General features: G+C 35.4%; 2 protein-coding genes across 3 annotated transcripts; both read left to right on the top strand.

Moving 5' to 3' along the window:
* Positions 1 to 429: 429 nt before the first annotated feature.
* LOC110772221 (xanthohumol 4-O-methyltransferase-like) lies at positions 430 to 1,827 on the top strand. Its single transcript, XM_088249951.1, has 2 exons — positions 430 to 1,286; positions 1,371 to 1,827. The coding sequence occupies exons 1-2, from the start codon at positions 516 to 518 to the stop codon at positions 1,668 to 1,670; spliced, it is 1,071 nt and encodes a 356-aa protein (XP_088106077.1). The 5' UTR covers positions 430 to 515; the 3' UTR covers positions 1,671 to 1,827.
* Positions 1,828 to 14,490: 12,663 nt separating this feature from the next.
* On the top strand, positions 14,491 to 18,584 carry LOC110772239 (xanthohumol 4-O-methyltransferase). Of its 2 annotated transcripts, XM_088251128.1 has the most exons (3): positions 14,491 to 14,644; positions 17,455 to 18,078; positions 18,163 to 18,584. In XM_088251128.1, exons 1-3 carry the CDS (start codon positions 14,498 to 14,500, stop codon positions 18,460 to 18,462), a joined length of 1,071 nt encoding a protein of 356 aa, XP_088107254.1. In that variant the 5' UTR covers positions 14,491 to 14,497; the 3' UTR covers positions 18,463 to 18,584. The 2 variants fall into 2 exon arrangements, with proteins under 2 accessions (XP_088107254.1, XP_021832356.2); XM_021976664.2 differs by lacking the exon at positions 14,491 to 14,644 and having other exon boundaries at positions 17,142 to 18,078.
* Positions 18,585 to 19,788: the final 1,204 nt, after the last annotated feature.

Here is a 19,788-nt window from a genome sequence, read left to right as displayed (position 1 = left end):
GATTTATGAAAATAAATAAATAAATTTTAAAAAACTGAAGCCAATCACAAATTACTAGCAGTTTCATTGCATCTTAAGATTGTATACATATGCGCCAACGGGTCTAGCTCAATGAAAAATGATGTTGACTTGCAAATTAGTGGTCTCAAATTTGAATCCCCATAACACGTTGTCAGTGTGTATGAGAAACCCAACCAATCAATGATTTCTATTTACTGTTTAGACTATCTCTTCTATTAAAAACAAAACAAAACAAAAATCTATCGATGTGCATCTACCAACCAATCAATCCAAGATTTGGACCTAGCAATTGATTTCTCCTGTTATAAATAATAATTTGTCGGCTGCTTAGTGCTTAGTGTCAATTGTTTAGTACCTGCTCCAACAATTGTGTATAGATTTAACCAAAAAGTTTGGACATTAGTGTGGTATGTTACTATGCTTCCCTTCTTTATATTACCCGTGTTATGGGCTTATAGCATATGCTTTGTTTGTGAGAACACTAGAGAATCAAAATGGAAGAAACAGAGGCTGAGGCAATGCTTAGAGGTCAAGCAGATATATGGAAGTACATGTTTGGCTTTGCAGATTCCATGGCCTTGAAATGTGCTGTGGAGCTACGCATAGCTGATATAATACACTCTCATGCTCCTACTGATCATATGATCACTCTGTCCCAAATAGCCTCACACTTAGTAGCACCCTCTCCAGACATCACATGCCTCAAACGCATCATGAGACTTCTCGTCCGCCGAAACATCTTCGCCGTCCATCACCCGTCCGAAGGGGGAGAACCCGTCTATGGGTTGACCTACTCGTCTCGATGGCTGCTACATGACTCGGAGATGAGCCTAGCTCCAATGCTTGTGATGGAGAATCACCCCTCCCTAATGGCGCCATGGCACTATTTCAGCCAATGCGTCAAAGAAGGAGGGCCTTGGGCCTTCAAGAAGGCGCATGGGCTTGAGATTTGGGAGTTTGCCTCTGAAAATCCAGGGTTCAACAAATTGTTCAACGATGGCATGGCCTGCACGGCTAGGATTGCGATGAAGGCAATACTCACAGAATATGGACACGGGTTTGATGGGGTGGGGTCCTTGGTGGATGTAGGCGGTGGGACCGGAAGTGCAGTGGCTGATATTGTGCAGGCCTACCCTAACATCAAGGGTTTCAATTTTGATCTGCCACATGTTGTAGCCACAGCACCAGCGTACCATGGAGTGTCACATGTTGGAGGTGACATGTTTGAGGACCATATTCCAAATGCTGATGCTGTTTTCATGAAGGTATGTCATGAAAAAAAAAATGTATGAGAAAGGAGCTAGGGTTTATTGGCTTATTATAACTAACTTTTGATTGAGATTATGCAGTGGATTATGCACGATTGGAATGACTGTGATTGCATCAAGATTTTGAAGAACTGTCGAAAAGCAATACCAGAGAGAGGTGGGAAGATCATGATCGTTGATATAGTTCTAGAGCCAAGTGGTGATGGGGTGCTGGACGACACACGATTGGTGTTTGATCTAGTGATGATTGCACACGCGTCAGGTGGAAAGGAGAGGACTGAGAATGAATGGGAGAAGATATTGAAAGAAGGAGGTTTCCCTCGCTACAAAATCATCAAAATTCCAGCTCTGTTATCCATTATTGAGGCCTACCCTGTGTGATTTAAAATTTTTAAATCACAGTGTGAAGTGTTGTAGATACTAATAATATGGCACTGGCAGCTTATATTTGTGACGTGATCTTATCCAACCTTGTTTTCCAGTTATAATGTCAATGATTCGTTTCAATTATAATGTCACCGGATGAATATTTCTGGCATTTTCTTTTTTCAAATCGGGACTGTATTTTATAAACAACAACAAAAACTAATAGAATTTTATTTTATTTTTTTTGTCTGGGAAAGCGATAATATTTTATTGATAGTGAGAAAGTAACAAGTAAAAAAAAAACGACTGATCCCTAGAGGATTAGGCAAGCCTCTAGAGGTTCGGTCATTGGTCCAACCAAGTAGCCTACTCTCCTTCGACATAGCCATCGAAAAGAACCTTTCTCTTGATAGAGCACCCCCCAGTCCCCCAGGGTCTCAATCGCAAAAGCCCACTAGTTACAATCCTTAAACAAAAAATATCAATAATGATTAATGAAATCTATCTGGAGGGTCCTCAAATCAGATGGAAAGGCCTCCGCAATGAACCACACATTTTGCAAGATGATGAGCCATGCCATTCACAGTACGACGAATATGGGTAAATCCATCTCCAGTTTCCTAAGAAAGGAAAATTTTGGTATCCTCCACAACTAAACCAATGACAAAACGATCCAATAATGGAGAGCCTAATCGATGTGACGATCTGAAGAATATCACTCCAAAAAATAACATTAGTCAATCGCCTTTTCACCTAAAAAATAGCACACCTAACCTAGCAACCAACGCCTCTGAATGAAGAAATATGAAATCTCTTTTTATTGCTCACGTTTGCATATCCACACCAAATCAAGAATATACCTACTAGTTGTCCTTATGCTCGTCTATAGAATCGAAACGGAATTTTTAATTGTCCACTAACTACTATATAGATACGTTAAGATTCTCCTCAATTTAATGAGAAATTGTAGAATAAGACTGTATCGTCATGTCAGTTTGTGATATTCTAATTCAAAATTTACCGTGTCATTTTTCAAACCAATTTTTTTTACAGTTGGACAAGAAACCCAATTATTATATTTTGAAATATAATTAAGAAAATAAAAAATCAGGAGAAAGAGAGAACCATTCGGAAAAAATTATGTGTCAATGGTAATTGAATAAAATTGGACTCATTTTCAATGCTTATGAGATCTAGCTGGTGGTTCCATGGGTTCAAGACACGTTGCAGTTTGAGAGAGAGAGAGAGAGAGAGAGGAGAGGAGAGGAGAGGAGAGGAGAGGGGCTGCACTGCTGGGTAAGGGGTTGAGTAGAGTGGGAGGTGGTTGCGGCGTCTTCCCTGTCCTTTTATGTCTTTGTTATTTATTTTTTCTTTAGTTTTATTATGAATGTAAAAAAAAAAAGTTTTAAATCTTTCTGCATGACAAATTTTGAATGGGAGTATCAAACTGTAGAAACTGATTTTCCCTTATATTATTTATAAGATCATTATACAATATATATCAAGTTTGTAGAGAATAATCTACAGTTACAACAAGCCATTATCATAAACATAAATATGGAGTTATGGCCTAATAACAACATAACTGACAACTGACCATTTCCTATCATTAGTAGGATTAACTATTGTAACTGAAATACTATTGTAACTCCCTAATACTCCCCCGCAAATCGAGCACACACAGCATAGCAAGATTTGAATGAAGAAACTACATAGTAATGGAGATGACGGCAGCAGTCGGTTGTAGTAGTCCAGTAAGGGGAACCAAAAAGAAGAACTCCAATCTCCAGAGTTGCAACAACAGCATGAGAGAAACAAAGTAAACATAACGCCCATTGAAAGGCAGGAAGTGAAGGAGCGCACAGGCTCATTGAAGAAAGGAATAAAATGATGGGCTGACATACAAGTCAAATGGACCTAGGAAACAACTTTAGGCACCTACGAAACATAACTCTACCTAGGAATCACCATTTAGGTAGGATAAAGAGCATGCGGTAAGCGAGAAAAGAAGTAGCCATGTAGAAAAGAAAAAAAAGTTACACCCATAGGAAGAGAGGAAGTGGAAACAAAAGAAAATTTATCACATGGTAAGTAGAAAGGGATGTGTGCAACGAAAGCAGAAGGAATATTTGAAGGGAATAATGGGGTTAAGAGAGGGTGGCACAACAATAGGGGATAGGAGGTGAAACCAACTTGGGACACAAAGAAAAGAAAAAAGAGCATGGGCAAGTTTGAATTTCAAAGCAACATAGAAACAATAAAATAAGGTATGGGGAAGAAAACCACGTGGGAACAGAGAAGTGATAAAGAAAGGATCATCACAAGAGCATAGGGCCCATAGAGATTAAAATAAAAAGAGATTATTGACCCAAAAAACAATAATAAGAAATAAAGAAAGAAACCAAGTGAGACAGAAATGAAAAGATAGTATGGGCAAAACACATAAAGAGAAAATCCTTTCAAAATAAAGATGGAAAAAGGAGAGAAAAAGAGGAGAAAATTGAACACTCATCAAAAGGAGAAAGTAGTCAAGAGAGGGAGAGAGAACACAAGATGGGAAGGAGCGCATGGGCTCATAGAAGGAAGGAAACTCAAGATGCCAGAAACAACCCATGACGAGGAGAGAGAAAACACAATTGAAAAGAAGAGAAGAAAACATCCCAATAATATAAAAGAATTATAAAGATACGAAGACAATACCAGTAACAGAGAATAAGAAAGGCAGCGCAAAAGAACAGCGAAAGACAGAGACCAGTAGTAAAATCAAAGAAAGAGATTGGGTTTAAGAGGGGAGGAGAACACCGGTTGAGCAGAGATAGAGCGTGAGAGGCCGATACCAAAGCAACAACATAGAGATACCAAGTCGGCAACACAGTGATAGGGCTTGAGTGGTCGATACCAAGTCGGCAACACAGAGGAAGAAACAAGGGCTGTGCAAAGGGAATAGCGGCAGTGTAGCACAGCAAAGAAGGCTCGGCAAGCGTTGACGAGGCCCGCAAAGGAAAGAGAGACAGCTAGGTGAACGATATGGAAACCACGATAGAGAAACCATCAGAAAAACATGGGAGAGGGAAACCACAATCGTAGACTAGGATAAAATCCGGCAAGCGTTGACAAGGCTTGCAGATGGAAGAGAGGCGGCGCGACGGAGACAAAGAAGTGGAGAGAGATTTCAAGAGAAAGAGGGAAACAAGGATAGAGAGGTGTGTTCTCTGAGGGAGAACAGAGATCTGACCATCATGGTAAGAGACGGACATGGATGAGGAGTGGGACTAGGTATCTGAGGAGTGGAAGAGGTACTAAGCAGTGGAGGAGAGGGAAAAAAAAACAACAATATTCATCTTTGAGAAGAGGAGAGGAAAAATGATTGTACAGAAACGAACACTCTTACGGGTGAGGAGCGCCAACGACTCTCAATGTTGGCAACTAGAGGATCGCTAATCGGCGTTAGCCATTAGCTCTGATACCATGTAGAAACTGATTTTCCCTTATATTATTCATATGATCATTATACAATATATATAAAGTCTGTAGAGAATAATCTACAGTTACAACAAGTCATTATCATAAACATAAATATGGAGTTATGGCCTAATAACAACGTAACTGACAACTGACCATTTCCTATCATTAGTAGGATTAACTATTGTAACTGAAATACTATTGTAACTCCCTAATAAACACTTTCTATGCGTGAGAGAGAAAGAGAGATCAAATGGAAGCATAGCAATTTGATTAAACACTCGTAAGAGGTCACACAATTAGTTTTGCCTCTCATGTTTGGGTTTGTAAACTGCATGGCATTAAAATGTGATGTGAACCTCCACATTACCAATTTATAGACACGTTCAAATTTCAGTGAAATTTCGTGACATAGCACGTTTTCCTTACAAAGAGGAGTGTTTTGGACGGAACATTAAACTGAAATTGGGAAGTGTCCTTAAATTTTGACGCTTTCCAAAATTAGAACAAATTATAGGGACTGAAAGTGACTTTTGTTTTTTCCTTTTTTTAAACGAAATTTCACATCAAATGAAATGAATTGGGATCATAATTTCCAAATTTACATGCAATGGGTGTTGCATAATTGGAGTGATGAAGTTTGCGTGAAGGTTTTGAAAAATTGCCGGAAAGCAATACCGTAAAAAAGGGGAAAAGTCATAATTATTGATATGCTGTCAGTGTTGGATTTCTTGATGATGGTTCATCACACCCCGCGCGGAAGGGAGAGGAGAGGACTGAAAGCGAATGGAAGAAATTGTTAGAGGAAGGAGGCTTCTCCCGTTACAAAATCACCAATCTTCCATATATACCCTCCATCATCGAGGCCTTTCCTGCATGTGTCACCAAAAAATAAAAACTAATTACATCTTGCTTTTCTCTCTTGCTTTTATATCCCCTGTAATAAGAAACTGTTGGCAAGAAAACCATTAGCATGTACCTTAAATCATGCTATGTTATGTCAATTAATGCATCCTTTTTTCTTCCTGAAATTTGGAAGAAGAGGTGGGTTCACACACCATCAATGTGTCGTGAGAATTCGAACCTAAAATCACTGGTTTGTCAATCAAGGTCATTTTTCACTAAACTAAATCCAAGAAAATTGGATTGTGTATTTCCGTGTGATACAAGAGGAATGTTGTGCCTCAAAAGAGGTGTTTTAAAATTTATAAACTCGCAAGCGCACGAATCGAATATAGCATAAGCGTGTAAGAGCGAGATCGTACCCAAGGGATTGCATGTAAAGATAGAAAACCAATTTCACCCAAGTTAATTTCATTGCCAACCTAGTTGATTCATATGGTGATTTGTTTGTTCAAAAAGAAAATAAAATAAGATAAAGCATAAAACAAATATAGAAATGACAATAAACTGAAATTAAGATTTACATTTATGAGAAAAATAACTAAGGTATTAGGTTTCCACTTTTAACATAAACATGCAACTCTTAATAATTTGATCCACAAAATATTTTCCATTGTAGTTGTTCAAAATAATTAAAGCTCTTTTTAATTTCCTTTAGAAGTATTCTAAGCATAACTTGTACCATTGGCAACAAACTATCAAAAAATAATCTTCATCAAAATTCTTTTAATCTTTAGTAATTCTCTTCTCTTTTAAAAGCATGAAAGTTTTTACTACACTATGGGAAAAACATGATTGAACCCATGAAATAGATTATCAAACTTTCATCAATTAATTAAAAAGAAAACTACAAATTCCATTTGAACAAATACTACAAATTCACATTAAAGCTTAAGTTTGGATCAAACTAATAAAAATTACACACTTATATTAAAAGCTAGCCTACGGAACCATGAGGTATTAGAATCCACACCATCATTCCATAAGATTCTAATTATTTATCTTTCAATTCCCATGGAGTAGCAATCTAGAAATCAATCTAATGCTTTCTCAAGATTTATCATTTAAGCTTGTAATTTAGATCATAAGTAAATTTTCCTTCCCTTCATAAGTACAAATTCTAAGCATAATATGTAAACAAAATTATTTAACTACAAAGGATCAAAGTTTCCTAAGCGTCCTATGTGAAAAAGTTCATTTGAATAACAAAATATCAAAGAAATTTGTAAATTAGAAATATAAACCAAGGATGAATTAATAGATTAATCCAAACTCTTAACTACCACAAATACATGTTATATCTCACAATACATGATAGAAGTGGTGAAAAGAATTTTAATCTATTAATCATGTGAAGTGAAAATTATAATCATTGAACACCACAATAATTGAGAATTGAAAATAAAAACTAGAACTTTATTTAATAATGGTGTTTCATCCAACCTTAGTTAGGTAATTTAAATAGACATAAATAATATTTAAAACAAAACAAAGAAACTAAAATACATAAATTAAATGAGAACTAGGAAAGGAAGAACAAGTTTAAAAGAGTTATTAGCTCTTGGTTCTTTCCTTTCCATCATTGTTCTCTTTCTTCCCCACTCTTTCTCTCTATCTCTTGCCGTGTGTTTCTTCCTCTATATCTCTATATCTTTTGATCTTTGCTCAAAACTTGTATTTATAGCCAAAGAAAGGGAGTCTTGAATTATATAATAATCAAGTAGCTTACTTTTCCAAATATCTTTCTCATCTTTAGCCTACTTCCTTTACTTTGGTTTCACAAAGATCTTTGAGTCTTCTTATCAATTGCTCCACTTGCTCCACTTGCTCCATCTCATCTCTCGTATCTTATAAAAAAACTGCAGCAACTTAGTTCAAATTGTAGCTAGATAACAACTCAAGCATCATCATTCTTCTTTGCATTCATTGGTTGCAAGTAGTCAATTTGAACTTCTCCTTCATTGTTTATTCATTCTTTCTTTATTTTTTCAATGATGGAAGCTTGCATGCATGTCCTAGAGCATAGATGAAATTGATTGCTTCTTCTTTTCATTTGGCATTGGTGGAAAACACTTAATATCTACAAATAACCACTCATTAAATATAAAACAAGATTGGAAAGAAAACAATATAAATACTCTAATAGATTTACATAATACAAAAGAAAATACTAACAAATATAAATTTAAGGATAAAACTTGTATTAATTTTGTGCTCATCAAATACCCCCAAACCTATATTTTGCTAGTCCTCGAGCAAAAGAAAATAAAAACTAAGTAGAAAAGAGAACTAAGCCACTTTCGCAGGGATCTCGATTGCATTTAGCATATGCAACAAGCCTTTAAACCCCTAGGTTACCCTAGTGGACGAGTATAGTCTCGTGAGGGCTTTCAGTGATGATACCCACAAACATCGAAATGAGAGTTTAAAAATTTATGCTACAACAAAATTTGAAAACAAATGCTTAACCATCATCAAAAGCTATCTGGATTGAAAATTCATGAACAATTTTTAAAAGAGCAAACATGCTTCAAATTAATCCCCACATAAAGTCTCGATCACTTATAATTATTTAGTAAATTTTTCATTTGTTTCCTTTGGTGTTTAAGTGAACCAACACATTTTAGAGACAAAAGTCAATTTCAATCACAGTAACCTCATTATTTCAATCATTATCAAAATTCAGTGCAAATAACTAACCAAGGCATATATATACAATTTTTTTTTTTTAAAATTTTTAATTTTAATAAATTGACTGTGCAATGTTTAGTTCCATTAAGCTTTCTAATTAACCCATGTAGCGAGATTTAGGCCAACGACTCTCAAACCAAAGGTTTTAAGGCATTAGGTGTAGAAACACCCCTAAGGGCTTATTAACTCGAGTTAAAAAGGCTACAGAACTAAACTAGTCACAAAATGTATTTACCTCAAAACTTTACCGTTTGACGCGAACACTCGCTGCTGTTTAGGCAAGAGGCCCGGTTACTAAGTAAAACTCTGGATAAATTAACATCATTATTATTATTTTATTTATTTACTTATTTGTGTTTTTTTTTTTGCGCCAAGGTCAATCAAGAGCAATGTCTTCTAACTCTACTTAAAACAACAAAGTTAACTATAATTGATCTTTTCTTTCATTCTCACAAAAGTGTTGATGTGCATGTGAGAGTTCAAAGTATAACTCATGAATTATCCACTAAATAGAAATAAGTGAAAAAAAACTAAAATTATGGGTTTAAAATTTAATCATATGTTTCCAATCGTAAAAATCATTCATGAGTGTTAAATCTGATTTGATGATAGTAAGCATAAAAATCTAGAGATAACACCATTTTTTTTTTAAAATTTTTGGGAATAAAATAATAATAAAAACAAAACTACCCTAAAAATTTAAAAACAAAACTTCTAAACCTTACCCCCAAACCTAAATCAAACATTGTCCCCAATGTTGAAGAATGTAGGTATCAACAAAGTTATAACAAGAAATGAAATGGAGTAAAGCAATTAAATAAAAGAACAAAAAAGAATTAAAATTATAATTTAGTTGCAAAAATAATAAAAAATAAAAATAAAAATAAAGGAAAACAAAAATAACCAAACAAAACAGTAAACCCTAACAAACAGTTCTACGCAAACCGAAACCCAAAAGACGAAGAAGTCCAGCCCATTGGAACCTCCAAATCAATTGAAAACCCAATCCAAACGAAAGCCCAAAATTTAATTTTTTTTTTTTCGGAAAGAAAATAAACTAAGTTATAAAAGAAAAAGAAAAAGAAAAATAAACACATTTCCAAAATTTTAAAAATATATATATATATATAGAAAAATAAAAACTGGAAAGGGAAGGTCACGGATAAAAGAAGGAAGGGACGTGTCGGCGTGCAGAGACAGCGTTCAATATTTAAGCAGAAAACACGGAAAGTGAAAGTGAAAGTAAAAGTGAAAGCGAAAGTAAAAGTGAAAGTGAAGGTAAAAGTGAAAGTGAAGGTAAAAGAAAAAAAAAAAATTTCTCCCCTCTAAAAACACGCGGCTGCAAAACGTTAGGGAATCCGAGAGAAACAAACGCAGAAGCCGAAGTCTATTTAACCCGTCTCTGTGGAGTTGAGCTTGCGTCTGTGTTTCATCCTGAAAACTCAGAGTAAAACATCAATAAGCAAGAAACACAAATCACAATGGCAACCTCACCCACTTCCCTCGATGATTTGAATCTAGAGTTGGCCCTTGCGCCATCAGTGGCTCAAGTAAGTGCTCCTCCTCAATCCGTCTTCCCAAACTCCACATATCATCATGGCTCGGCCTCAAACTTTGCTGAGGCAATGCCGAGAAGAGTAGTGCTGCCAGGAGGGATGACTGTTAGGAGACTCACACCGGCAGATCATCTGTACATGACACAGAGGTCAGACAAGGCCGCGGTGGAGGAGTCTCATGATTTAACTGTTCTCCACGCAACCTCCTCCATAAATCTGGGCATAAGATTACTGGCGAGGACGCGAGAGTGCGCAGTTCTGACCGAGGAAGTAGCCTCTTTGAAGGCTCAGGTGGCGGATTTGCAAAAGCGGCTCTACTGTGCCAACCAGCAAGTAGAAGCACTGTGGAAGAGAAACAATGATCATGCAGAGCTTTTGCAGATTCTACAAATAAGAGAAAATAGAGGCAATTAGTATGATGCCTCAGGTGGCTCAATATCTGGGAAGAAACATGTGATTTTTAAATATATGTATGCATTTTCACGTCTATGTATGTAATCACATGTTTATGAAATGAATAAGTATTCGAGCCAAATTTCCGTGTGTGCAATCAAGAAGCAATCTACTTCCCAAACTTAACAACAAATTAAATACATAAACAAGTAAAAGAAAGAAAGAAAGAATTACAGTAATAAAAGCAAAGAGAAACAAGAAATTCAGAATTGCCTTAGTTGGAGATCGGGTTCCGATCTGTTTATTTATTTATTTATTATTTTTATTTTTATTTTTTTTACAGTACTTAAATAGAAAGATAATACCTGGAAAATATGCGTGTCAATCCCTTTGGTATTTATCCCGTACAGAATGAAAGACAAAAATAATAAATAAATAAAATCCAAGCAAAAAGAAATAAAGACCAAAATAAAATAAAACACACAAAAAGAAAACTAAAATCTATACAAATACAAAATAAACAGTCATAAAAAAAATACAAAAATAACCACACAAAGAAATAAGCAAAAATTATATTGTTTTTTTTTTTAAAATTATTTTTTTATTTTTAACACTTTGTAAAAAATAACTTATTTTAAAGACACAAATATACAAGCAACTCACGGATGACCAGTTAAGGGCCTCAGAAAAAACAGCCAGGGGATCCGGGAAGGTTGGAGGGGTCACAATGGTCCCGCTTAAAACCCAAACTTCTTAAACACCGAAGGTGTCGCCTAAAGAACTCCTAGACACTGTATTAACGAAGACGCTCACTGGAGTTACCAACAGTTATGAGTTTTTTTTTTTTTTAATATTTATTTATTTTTTATAACAATAATAAAAAACAAGAAAAGAGAAAGGATTGGAATTATCCCCCTTGAAGCAATTAGGTCGAGCATGGATGCATTTGGAGGTCGCGACTTCTCCTACTACTCCACACTTCTCCTCCTTATGATTAGAGTTGTCTTCTTTTCCTCTTTTTTTTTTTTTTTATTGATACATGTACAAACAAGCACACAAATCAGTTCAAGCAATAAGCACACAAATTGACATAAAGAAAAAGAAATGAACTTTCTTAAAATAAAATAAAATATAAAACTTCTTTCAAGTCCAAAGCTGCACCAAAAGAAGCTTTGATGATATAACTGAAACAAAGAAATGAAAAATTAATACACAATGATATTACAATATAAACAAAAGAATCAACAAAATCTGAATTTTTTTTTTAATTTCGATTTTTTTAATTTTTTTTATATTACAAAACTAAATTATAACTAGTGGAAGAATTTAATTAACCAAAATTTGATTAGTTTTCCGTTGCAATCCCCGGCAACGGCGCCAAAAACTTGTTGTGCCTCAAAAGAGGTGTTTTAAAATTTATAAACTCGCAAGCGCACGAATCGAATATAGCATAAGCGTGTAAGAGCGAGATCGTACCCAAGGGATTGCATGTAAAGATAGAAAACCAATTTCACCCAAGTTAATTTCATTGCCAACCTAGTTGATTCATATGGTGATTTGTTTGTTCAAAAAGAAAATAAAATAAGATAAAGCATAAAACAAATATAGAAATGACAATAAACTGAAATTAAGATTTACATTTATGAGAAAAATAACTAAGGTATTAGGTTTCCACTTTTAACATAAACATGCAACTCTTAATAATTTGATCCACAAAATATTTTCCATTGTAGTTGTTCAAAATAATTAAAGCTCTTTTTAATTTCCTTTAGAAGTATTCTAAGCATAACTTGTACCATTGGCAACAAACTATCAAAAAATAATCTTCATCAAAATTCTTTTAATCTTTAGTAATTCTCTTCTCTTTTAAAAGCATGAAAGTTTTTACTACACTATGGGAAAAACATGATTGAACCCATGAAATAGATTATCAAACTTTCATCAATTAATTAAAAAGAAAACTACAAATTCCATTTGAACAAATACTACAAATTCACATTAAAGCTTAAGTTTGGATCAAACTAATAAAAATTACACACTTATATTAAAAGCTAGCCTACGGAACCATGAGGTATTAGAATCCACACCATCATTCCATAAGATTCTAATTATTTATCTTTCAATTCCCATGGAGTAGCAATCTAGAAATCAATCTAATGCTTTCTCAAGATTTATCATTTAAGCTTGTAATTTAGATCATAAGTAAATTTTCCTTCCCTTCATAAGTACAAATTCTAAGCATAATATGTAAACAAAATTATTTAACTACAAAGGATCAAAGTTTCCTAAGCGTCCTATGTGAAAAAGTTCATTTGAATAACAAAATATCAAAGAAATTTGTAAATTAGAAATATAAACCAAGGATGAATTAATAGATTAATCCAAACTCTTAACTACCACAAATACATGTTATATCTCACAATACATGATAGAAGTGGTGAAAAGAATTTTAATCTATTAATCATGTGAAGTGAAAATTATAATCATTGAACACCACAATAATTGAGAATTGAAAATAAAAACTAGAACTTTATTTAATAATGGTGTTTCATCCAACCTTAGTTAGGTAATTTAAATAGACATAAATAATATTTAAAACAAAACAAAGAAACTAAAATACATAAATTAAATGAGAACTAGGAAAGGAAGAACAAGTTTAAAAGAGTTATTAGCTCTTGGTTCTTTCCTTTCCATCATTGTTCTCTTTCTTCCCCACTCTTTCTCTCTATCTCTTGCCGTGTGTTTCTTCCTCTATATCTCTATATCTTTTGATCTTTGCTCAAAACTTGTATTTATAGCCAAAGAAAGGGAGTCTTGAATTATATAATAATCAAGTAGCTTACTTTTCCAAATATCTTTCTCATCTTTAGCCTACTTCCTTTACTTTGGTTTCACAAAGATCTTTGAGTCTTCTTATCAATTGCTCCACTTGCTCCACTTGCTCCATCTCATCTCTCGTATCTTATAAAAAAACTGCAGCAACTTAGTTCAAATTGTAGCTAGATAACAACTCAAGCATCATCATTCTTCTTTGCATTCATTGGTTGCAAGTAGTCAATTTGAACTTCTCCTTCATTGTTTATTCATTCTTTCTTTATTTTTTCAATGATGGAAGCTTGCATGCATGTCCTAGAGCATAGATGAAATTGATTGCTTCTTCTTTTCATTTGGCATTGGTGGAAAACACTTAATATCTACAAATAACCACTCATTAAATATAAAACAAGATTGGAAAGAAAACAATATAAATACTCTAATAGATTTACATAATACAAAAGAAAATACTAACAAATATAAATTTAAGGATAAAACTTGTATTAATTTTGTGCTCATCAAGGAACAAATCTCAGACGATCATAGTTATTATGTTTTTTTTATCAAGTCATGGTTATTGAAATCCTGGCCACACACCAAAGGTATCAACTTTGATTTGCCACATATCATGGTGTATATGCGTGATGGAAATTTATAAGACGAACTCAGACCATTTTCAGGCGAAACCTAACCAGTTTTAATCAGTTGGATTGGACTGTTCTATGTTTCCTTCTTCTTGTGTATTATTTTTTCGTTTCCAACCCATAAAACAATAAAAATATACCAGCATGTTAGCTTATCCTGGTAATTACGATGCAAATCCATTCTTGACTAAATAGAATTGAAAATACACGATTCAGACTAAACATTAGGTCATATGTCAAGTCAAGATAGATAAGCAAGGAATTCACATGCCAAATCGAGTAACGAAACGCTAGGAAGTTAGGCATTATATCTAATCCCTGCAAAGTTTTAACTATATAAACTAAGTTTTTATTTATTAGTTGTTTGAAGAGAGAGATCATGGCAATGCTAGAAGTGAAGGAAGAGGAAGCCATACTACAAGGCCAAGTTGACATTTTGCGTTACACGTACAAATTTGTTGAGAGCATGGCCTTGAAGTGTGCTGTGGAGCTTGGCATTGCAGACATCATAAACTCTCATGGCCAAGACCTTGTCCCAAATTGCAGCACAAATCGCCTCACCTTCAATATCTCCTCTCACGTCTCATGATATTTTTCCAATCTACTATAACCACCTTCCCAATTTTCTCAGAGATAGCGTCGCGATAATTCTTCAGAATTTTAATGCATTTCTCATTATTCCAATTGTGCAGTATCCACTGAATCAAAGGTGCGACCTAACGATGATGACACAAACCATAAGTGGGAAGGAGAGAAGTAAGTTGAATGGAAGAAGCTGCTGAGGGTGCATTGATCAAATTGATGAGTGCATTTGGAAGCTCAAAATAAGGTTTTGTTCAACCATTGCTGGGCTCTGCTCAACCCACCAAGCTGCAGGCTAAGATGCCTGTAAGGCCTCCCTCAATTGGGTGTTTTATGATTTTCATAAGTCCAAAATAGAAGCTGTTCATCAATCACCATCGTTTGACAAAACACAACTTTAATGTAATGTCTACTTGACAAAATCAACAGCCATCTTTTGGAAACCAATTACTTACTAGCTTTCAACTTACACGTACGATACACAAATGAACAAATTTGATCAAAGAGCATAATGTTTATATTCGATTTGGCAAAGGAACAAATTTGATTCCATGTGGAAAATTGAGAAGGTTCGAGTTATACTTGAACATGTACTATACATGAAAAAGATAATATAATTTGTACTTGGAATCATTAATATTAGTAGGTGATACCGTGATAATATCGAACTTTGAACATATTTGCACTCGAGATACTCATTAAACACAACAACTTCTTTTCTTTTTTTATTATAGAAAAAGCGATAGTAATTTATTGGTAAAAATAGAAAAAAAAGTTCAGAGCAATCATAGTGCCAAATATGAGTACAATATCTCTAGTGACCAAACACAAAAACAATTTGGTTTGATCCATAGAGAATTACGCATAAATATAAAAAGTCTTAAAACTCCAATTCGGCAGACAAAAGCACTTATACTCAGACTTACAATACAGATTCACCGTGCAACGGCAGAAACGGCAAATCCGTATCAAAAAGTCGAAAAGTAAAATACAAACTTCAGCAAACTCCTAAAGAGTTTATGAGAATTATTAGACAACAACAAACAAAGAAACAAGAACACCGCTCCACATCATCTCCGGCAAACTGAAAAGACTCGTAGTACCATACAAGCTAAACCCATAGTGCCGCAATGGCAAAACCCAATCCAACACAAACCGTCAACTTTCATTTTTGCAGCTCCATATCCAAAACTGTAGAAAAACCATGTGTGCGTGGACCAAGCGGAAACTACATCATGGCGACTATAGTGATTTGCAGTGACTGCTTCAACAGCACAACACAACAAAAGAAGTTGGGTCGGCAGCAACCACAACCCATCCATCCCAGCGACAACAAATCTAGCAACACAATCAAGTAAAAGATCCAGCAACAACATAAATCCACCAAGAACCTACAACAAAAACACACAAAACAAACAAACAAATTCCAAGATCCAAACAGATCTAGGCAAGAGGATCCAAGATCCAAACAGATCTCAACTCCAAAAGTCTCCCCAAAAGATGAGGGGAGGGAAGACTGGAGGAGGGAGAGAGATTTAGAGAAACGACACTGGAAAGAGAAGAGAGGGGAAGAACTAGGAAATAGAAGGGGATGGGAACAGTGGTGGAGCCAGGATTTTGCATTAGAGGGGGCCCTTCACAAAGTATTATAAAATAATTTGAATATGAGCATTCAAGCGCTATCTGGTTAATAATTTAATACGATACTAAGTACTCGATTTAGCCCACTTCATAATATCATTTCATATTGATTAATAATTTATTAGTTCATTACAATCATAATTGTCCTTAATTTCATATTATAAAATGGTTGAATATTAATCTCATCATCTACACTATTAAAGACTCATAACTTGATAATTTATATTCCAACAGAGAGAAGAAATACAAAAAACGTTCATAAATCCCAATATTAAAGTACTCTACTCAGACATGTAAAAAAGGAGGGGAAAAAATGTTCGAAAACTTGTCATGTTTGTTAGTGTGTGAGCAATGCCCTTGACTGGTTGCTAGACGTGCATTGCACGTTTTTATTGATATAACTGAGATGACATCGTTTTGAGCATCCACAATTATTTGAATTAAAAAGACTACTTAACGATTTATGAAAATAAATAAATAAAATTTTAAAAAATTGAAGCCAATCACAAATTACTAGTAGTTTCCTCGCATTTTAAGATTGTATACATATGCGCCAACAGGTCTAGCTTAATGAAAAAGGATGTTGACTTGCAGACTAGTGGTCTCAAATTTAAATCCTCATGACACCTTGGCAATGTGTACGAGAAACCCAACCAATCAATGATTTCTATTTTCAGTTTAGACCATCGCTTCTATTAAAAACAAAACAAAACAAAAATCTATCAATATGCATCTACCAACCAATCAATCCAAGATTTGGATCTAGCAACTCATTTCTCATGTTATAAATAGTAATTTTTCGGCTGCTTGGTGCTTTGTCAATTGTTTAGTAGCTGCTCCAGCAATTGAGTATAGATTTAACCAAAAAGTTTGGACATTAGTGTGGTATGTTACTATGCTTCCCATCTTTATATAACCCATGTTATAGGCTTATAGCATATGCTTTGTTTGTGAGAACACTAGAGAATCAAAATGGAAGAAACAGAGGCTGAGGCAATGCTTAGAGGTCAAGCAGATATATGGAAGTACATGTTTGGCTTTGCAGATTCCATGGCCTTGAAATGTGCTGTGGAGCTACGCATAGCTGATATAATACACTCTCATGCTCCTACTGATCATATGATCACTTTGTCCCAAATAGCCTCACACTTAGTAGCACCCTCTCCAGACATCACATGCCTCACACGCATCATGAGACTTCTCGTCCGCCGAAACATCTTCGCCGATCATCACCCGTCCGAAGGGGGAGAACCCGTCTACGGGTTGACCTGCTCGTCACGATGGCTGCTACATGACTCGGAGATGAGCCTAGCTCCAATGCTTGTGATGGAGAATCACCCCTCCCTAATGGCGCCATGGCACTATTTCAGCCAAAGTGTCAAAGAAGGAGGGCCTTCGGCCTTCAAGAAGGCGCATGGGCTTGAGATTTGGGACTTTGCCTATCCAGGGTTCAACAAATTGTTCAACGATGGCATGGCCTGCACTTCTAGGATTGTGATGAAGGCAATGCTCACAGAATATGGACATGGGTTTGATGGGGTGGGGTCCTTGGTGGATGTAGGCGGTGGGACCGGAAGTGCAGTGGCTGAGATTGTGCAGGCCTACCCCAACATCAGGGGTTTCAATTTTGATCTGCCACATGTTGTAGCCACAGCACCAGCGTACCATGGAGTGTCACATGTTGGAGGTGACATGTTTGAGGACCACATTCCAAATGCTGATGCTGTTTTCATGAAGGTATGTCATGAAAAAAAAATGTATGAGAAAGAAGCTAGGGCTTATTGGCTTATTATACACTAACTTTTGATTGAGATTATGCAGTTTATTATGCACGATTGGAATGACTCTGATTGCATCAAGATTTTGAAGAACTGTCGAAAAGCAATACCAGAGAGAGGTGGGAAGATCATGATCGTTGATATAGTTCTAGAGCCAAGTGGTGATGGGCTGCTGGACGACACACGATTGGTGCTTGATCTAGTGATGATTGCACACGCGTCAGGTGGAAAGGAGAGGACTGAGAATGAATGGGAGAAGATATTGAAAGAAGGAGGTTTCCCTCGCTACAAAATCATCAAAATTCCAGCTCTGGTATCCATTATTGAGGCCTACCCTGTATGATTTAAAATTTAAATCAGTGTGAAGTGTTGTAGTTATTAATAATATGGCACTGGCAGCTTATATTTGTGACGTGATCTTATCCAACCTTGTTTTCCAGTTATAATGTCAATGATTTGTTTCAATTATAATGTCTCCGGATGAATATTTCTGGCATTTTCTTTTTTCAAATCGGGACTGTATTTTAGCAACCAAAAAAAAACTAATAGAATTTTATTTTATTTTTTTGTCTGAGAAAGCGATAATATTTTATTGATAGTGAGAAAGTAACAAGTAAAGAAAAAAGACTAATCCCTAGAGGATTAGGCAAGCCTCTACACATAAAGGTTCGGTCATTGGTCTAACCAAAGTAGCCTACTCTCCTTCGGCATAGACATCGAAAAAAACCTTTCCCTTGATAGAGCAACCCCCGGTCCCCGGGGTCTCAATTACAAAAGCCCACTAGTTACAATCATCAAACAAAAAATATCAATAATGACTTGGTATCCTCCACAACTAAACCAATGACAAAATGATCCATCTCCAATTTCCTAAGAAAGCAAAATTTTGCAGTTTTAGAGAGAGAGGAGAGGAGAGGAGAGGGGCTGCACTGCTGGGTAAGGGGTTGAGTAGGGTGGGAGGTGGTTGCGGAGTCTTCCCTGTCCTTTTATGTCTTTGTTATTTATTTTTTCTTTAGTTTTATTATGAATGTAAAAAAGAAGTTTTAAATCTAGCTGCATGACAAATTTTGAATGGGAGTATCAGACACTTTAAATGCGTGAGAGAGAAAGAGAGATCAAATGGAAGCATACCAATTTGATGAAACACTGGTAAGAGGTCACACAATTAGTTTTGCCTCTCATGTTTGGGTTTGTAAACTGCATGGCATTAAAATGTGATGTGAACCTCCACATTACACGTTCAAATTTCAGTGAAATTTCGTGATAGAGCACGTTTTCCTTACGAAGAGGAGTGTTTTGGACGGAACATTAGACTGAAATTGGGATGTGTCCTCAAATTTTGACGCTTTCCAAAATTGAAACAAATTATAGGGACCAAAAATGACTTTTGTTTTTTCCATTTTTTAAACGAAATTTCACATCAAATGAAATGAATTGGGATCATAATTTCAAAATTTACATGCAATGGGTGTTGCATAATTGGAGTGATGAAGTTTGCGTGAAGGTTTTGAAAAATTGCCGGAAAGCAATACCGTAAAAAAGGGGAAAAGTCATAATTATTGATATGCTGTCAATGTTGGATTTCTTGATGATTGTTCATCACACCCCGCGCGGAAGGGAGAGGAGAGGACTGAAAGCGAATGGAAGAAATTGTTAGAGGAAGGAGGCT

The sequence above is a fragment of the Prunus avium genome, chromosome 3, assembly GCF_965620075.1.
Source record: "Prunus avium chromosome 3, drPruAviu1.hap1.1, whole genome shotgun sequence".
Classification (NCBI taxonomy): Eukaryota; Viridiplantae; Streptophyta; class Magnoliopsida; order Rosales; family Rosaceae; genus Prunus; species Prunus avium.
The sequence above is the reverse complement of the archived record's forward strand: the minus strand, read 5'-3'. Positions and strand labels throughout refer to the sequence as shown.

Coding starts and splice junctions, on each gene's coding strand:
- LOC110772221 (XM_088249951.1), top strand. CDS start 516: ATGGAAGAAACAGAGGCTGAGGCAATGCTTAGAGGTCAAGCAGATATA. Junction 1,287..1,370: donor CTGATGCTGTTTTCATGAAG/GTATGTCATGAA, acceptor GAGATTATGCAG/TGGATTATGCACGATTGGAA.
- LOC110772239 (XM_088251128.1), top strand. CDS start 14,498: ATGGCAATGCTAGAAGTGAAGGAAGAGGAAGCCATACTACAAGGCCAA. Junction 14,645..17,454: donor TCATAAACTCTCATGGCCAA/GACCTTGTCCCA, acceptor CATGCTCCTACT/GATCATATGATCACTTTGTC. Junction 18,079..18,162: donor CTGATGCTGTTTTCATGAAG/GTATGTCATGAA, acceptor GAGATTATGCAG/TTTATTATGCACGATTGGAA.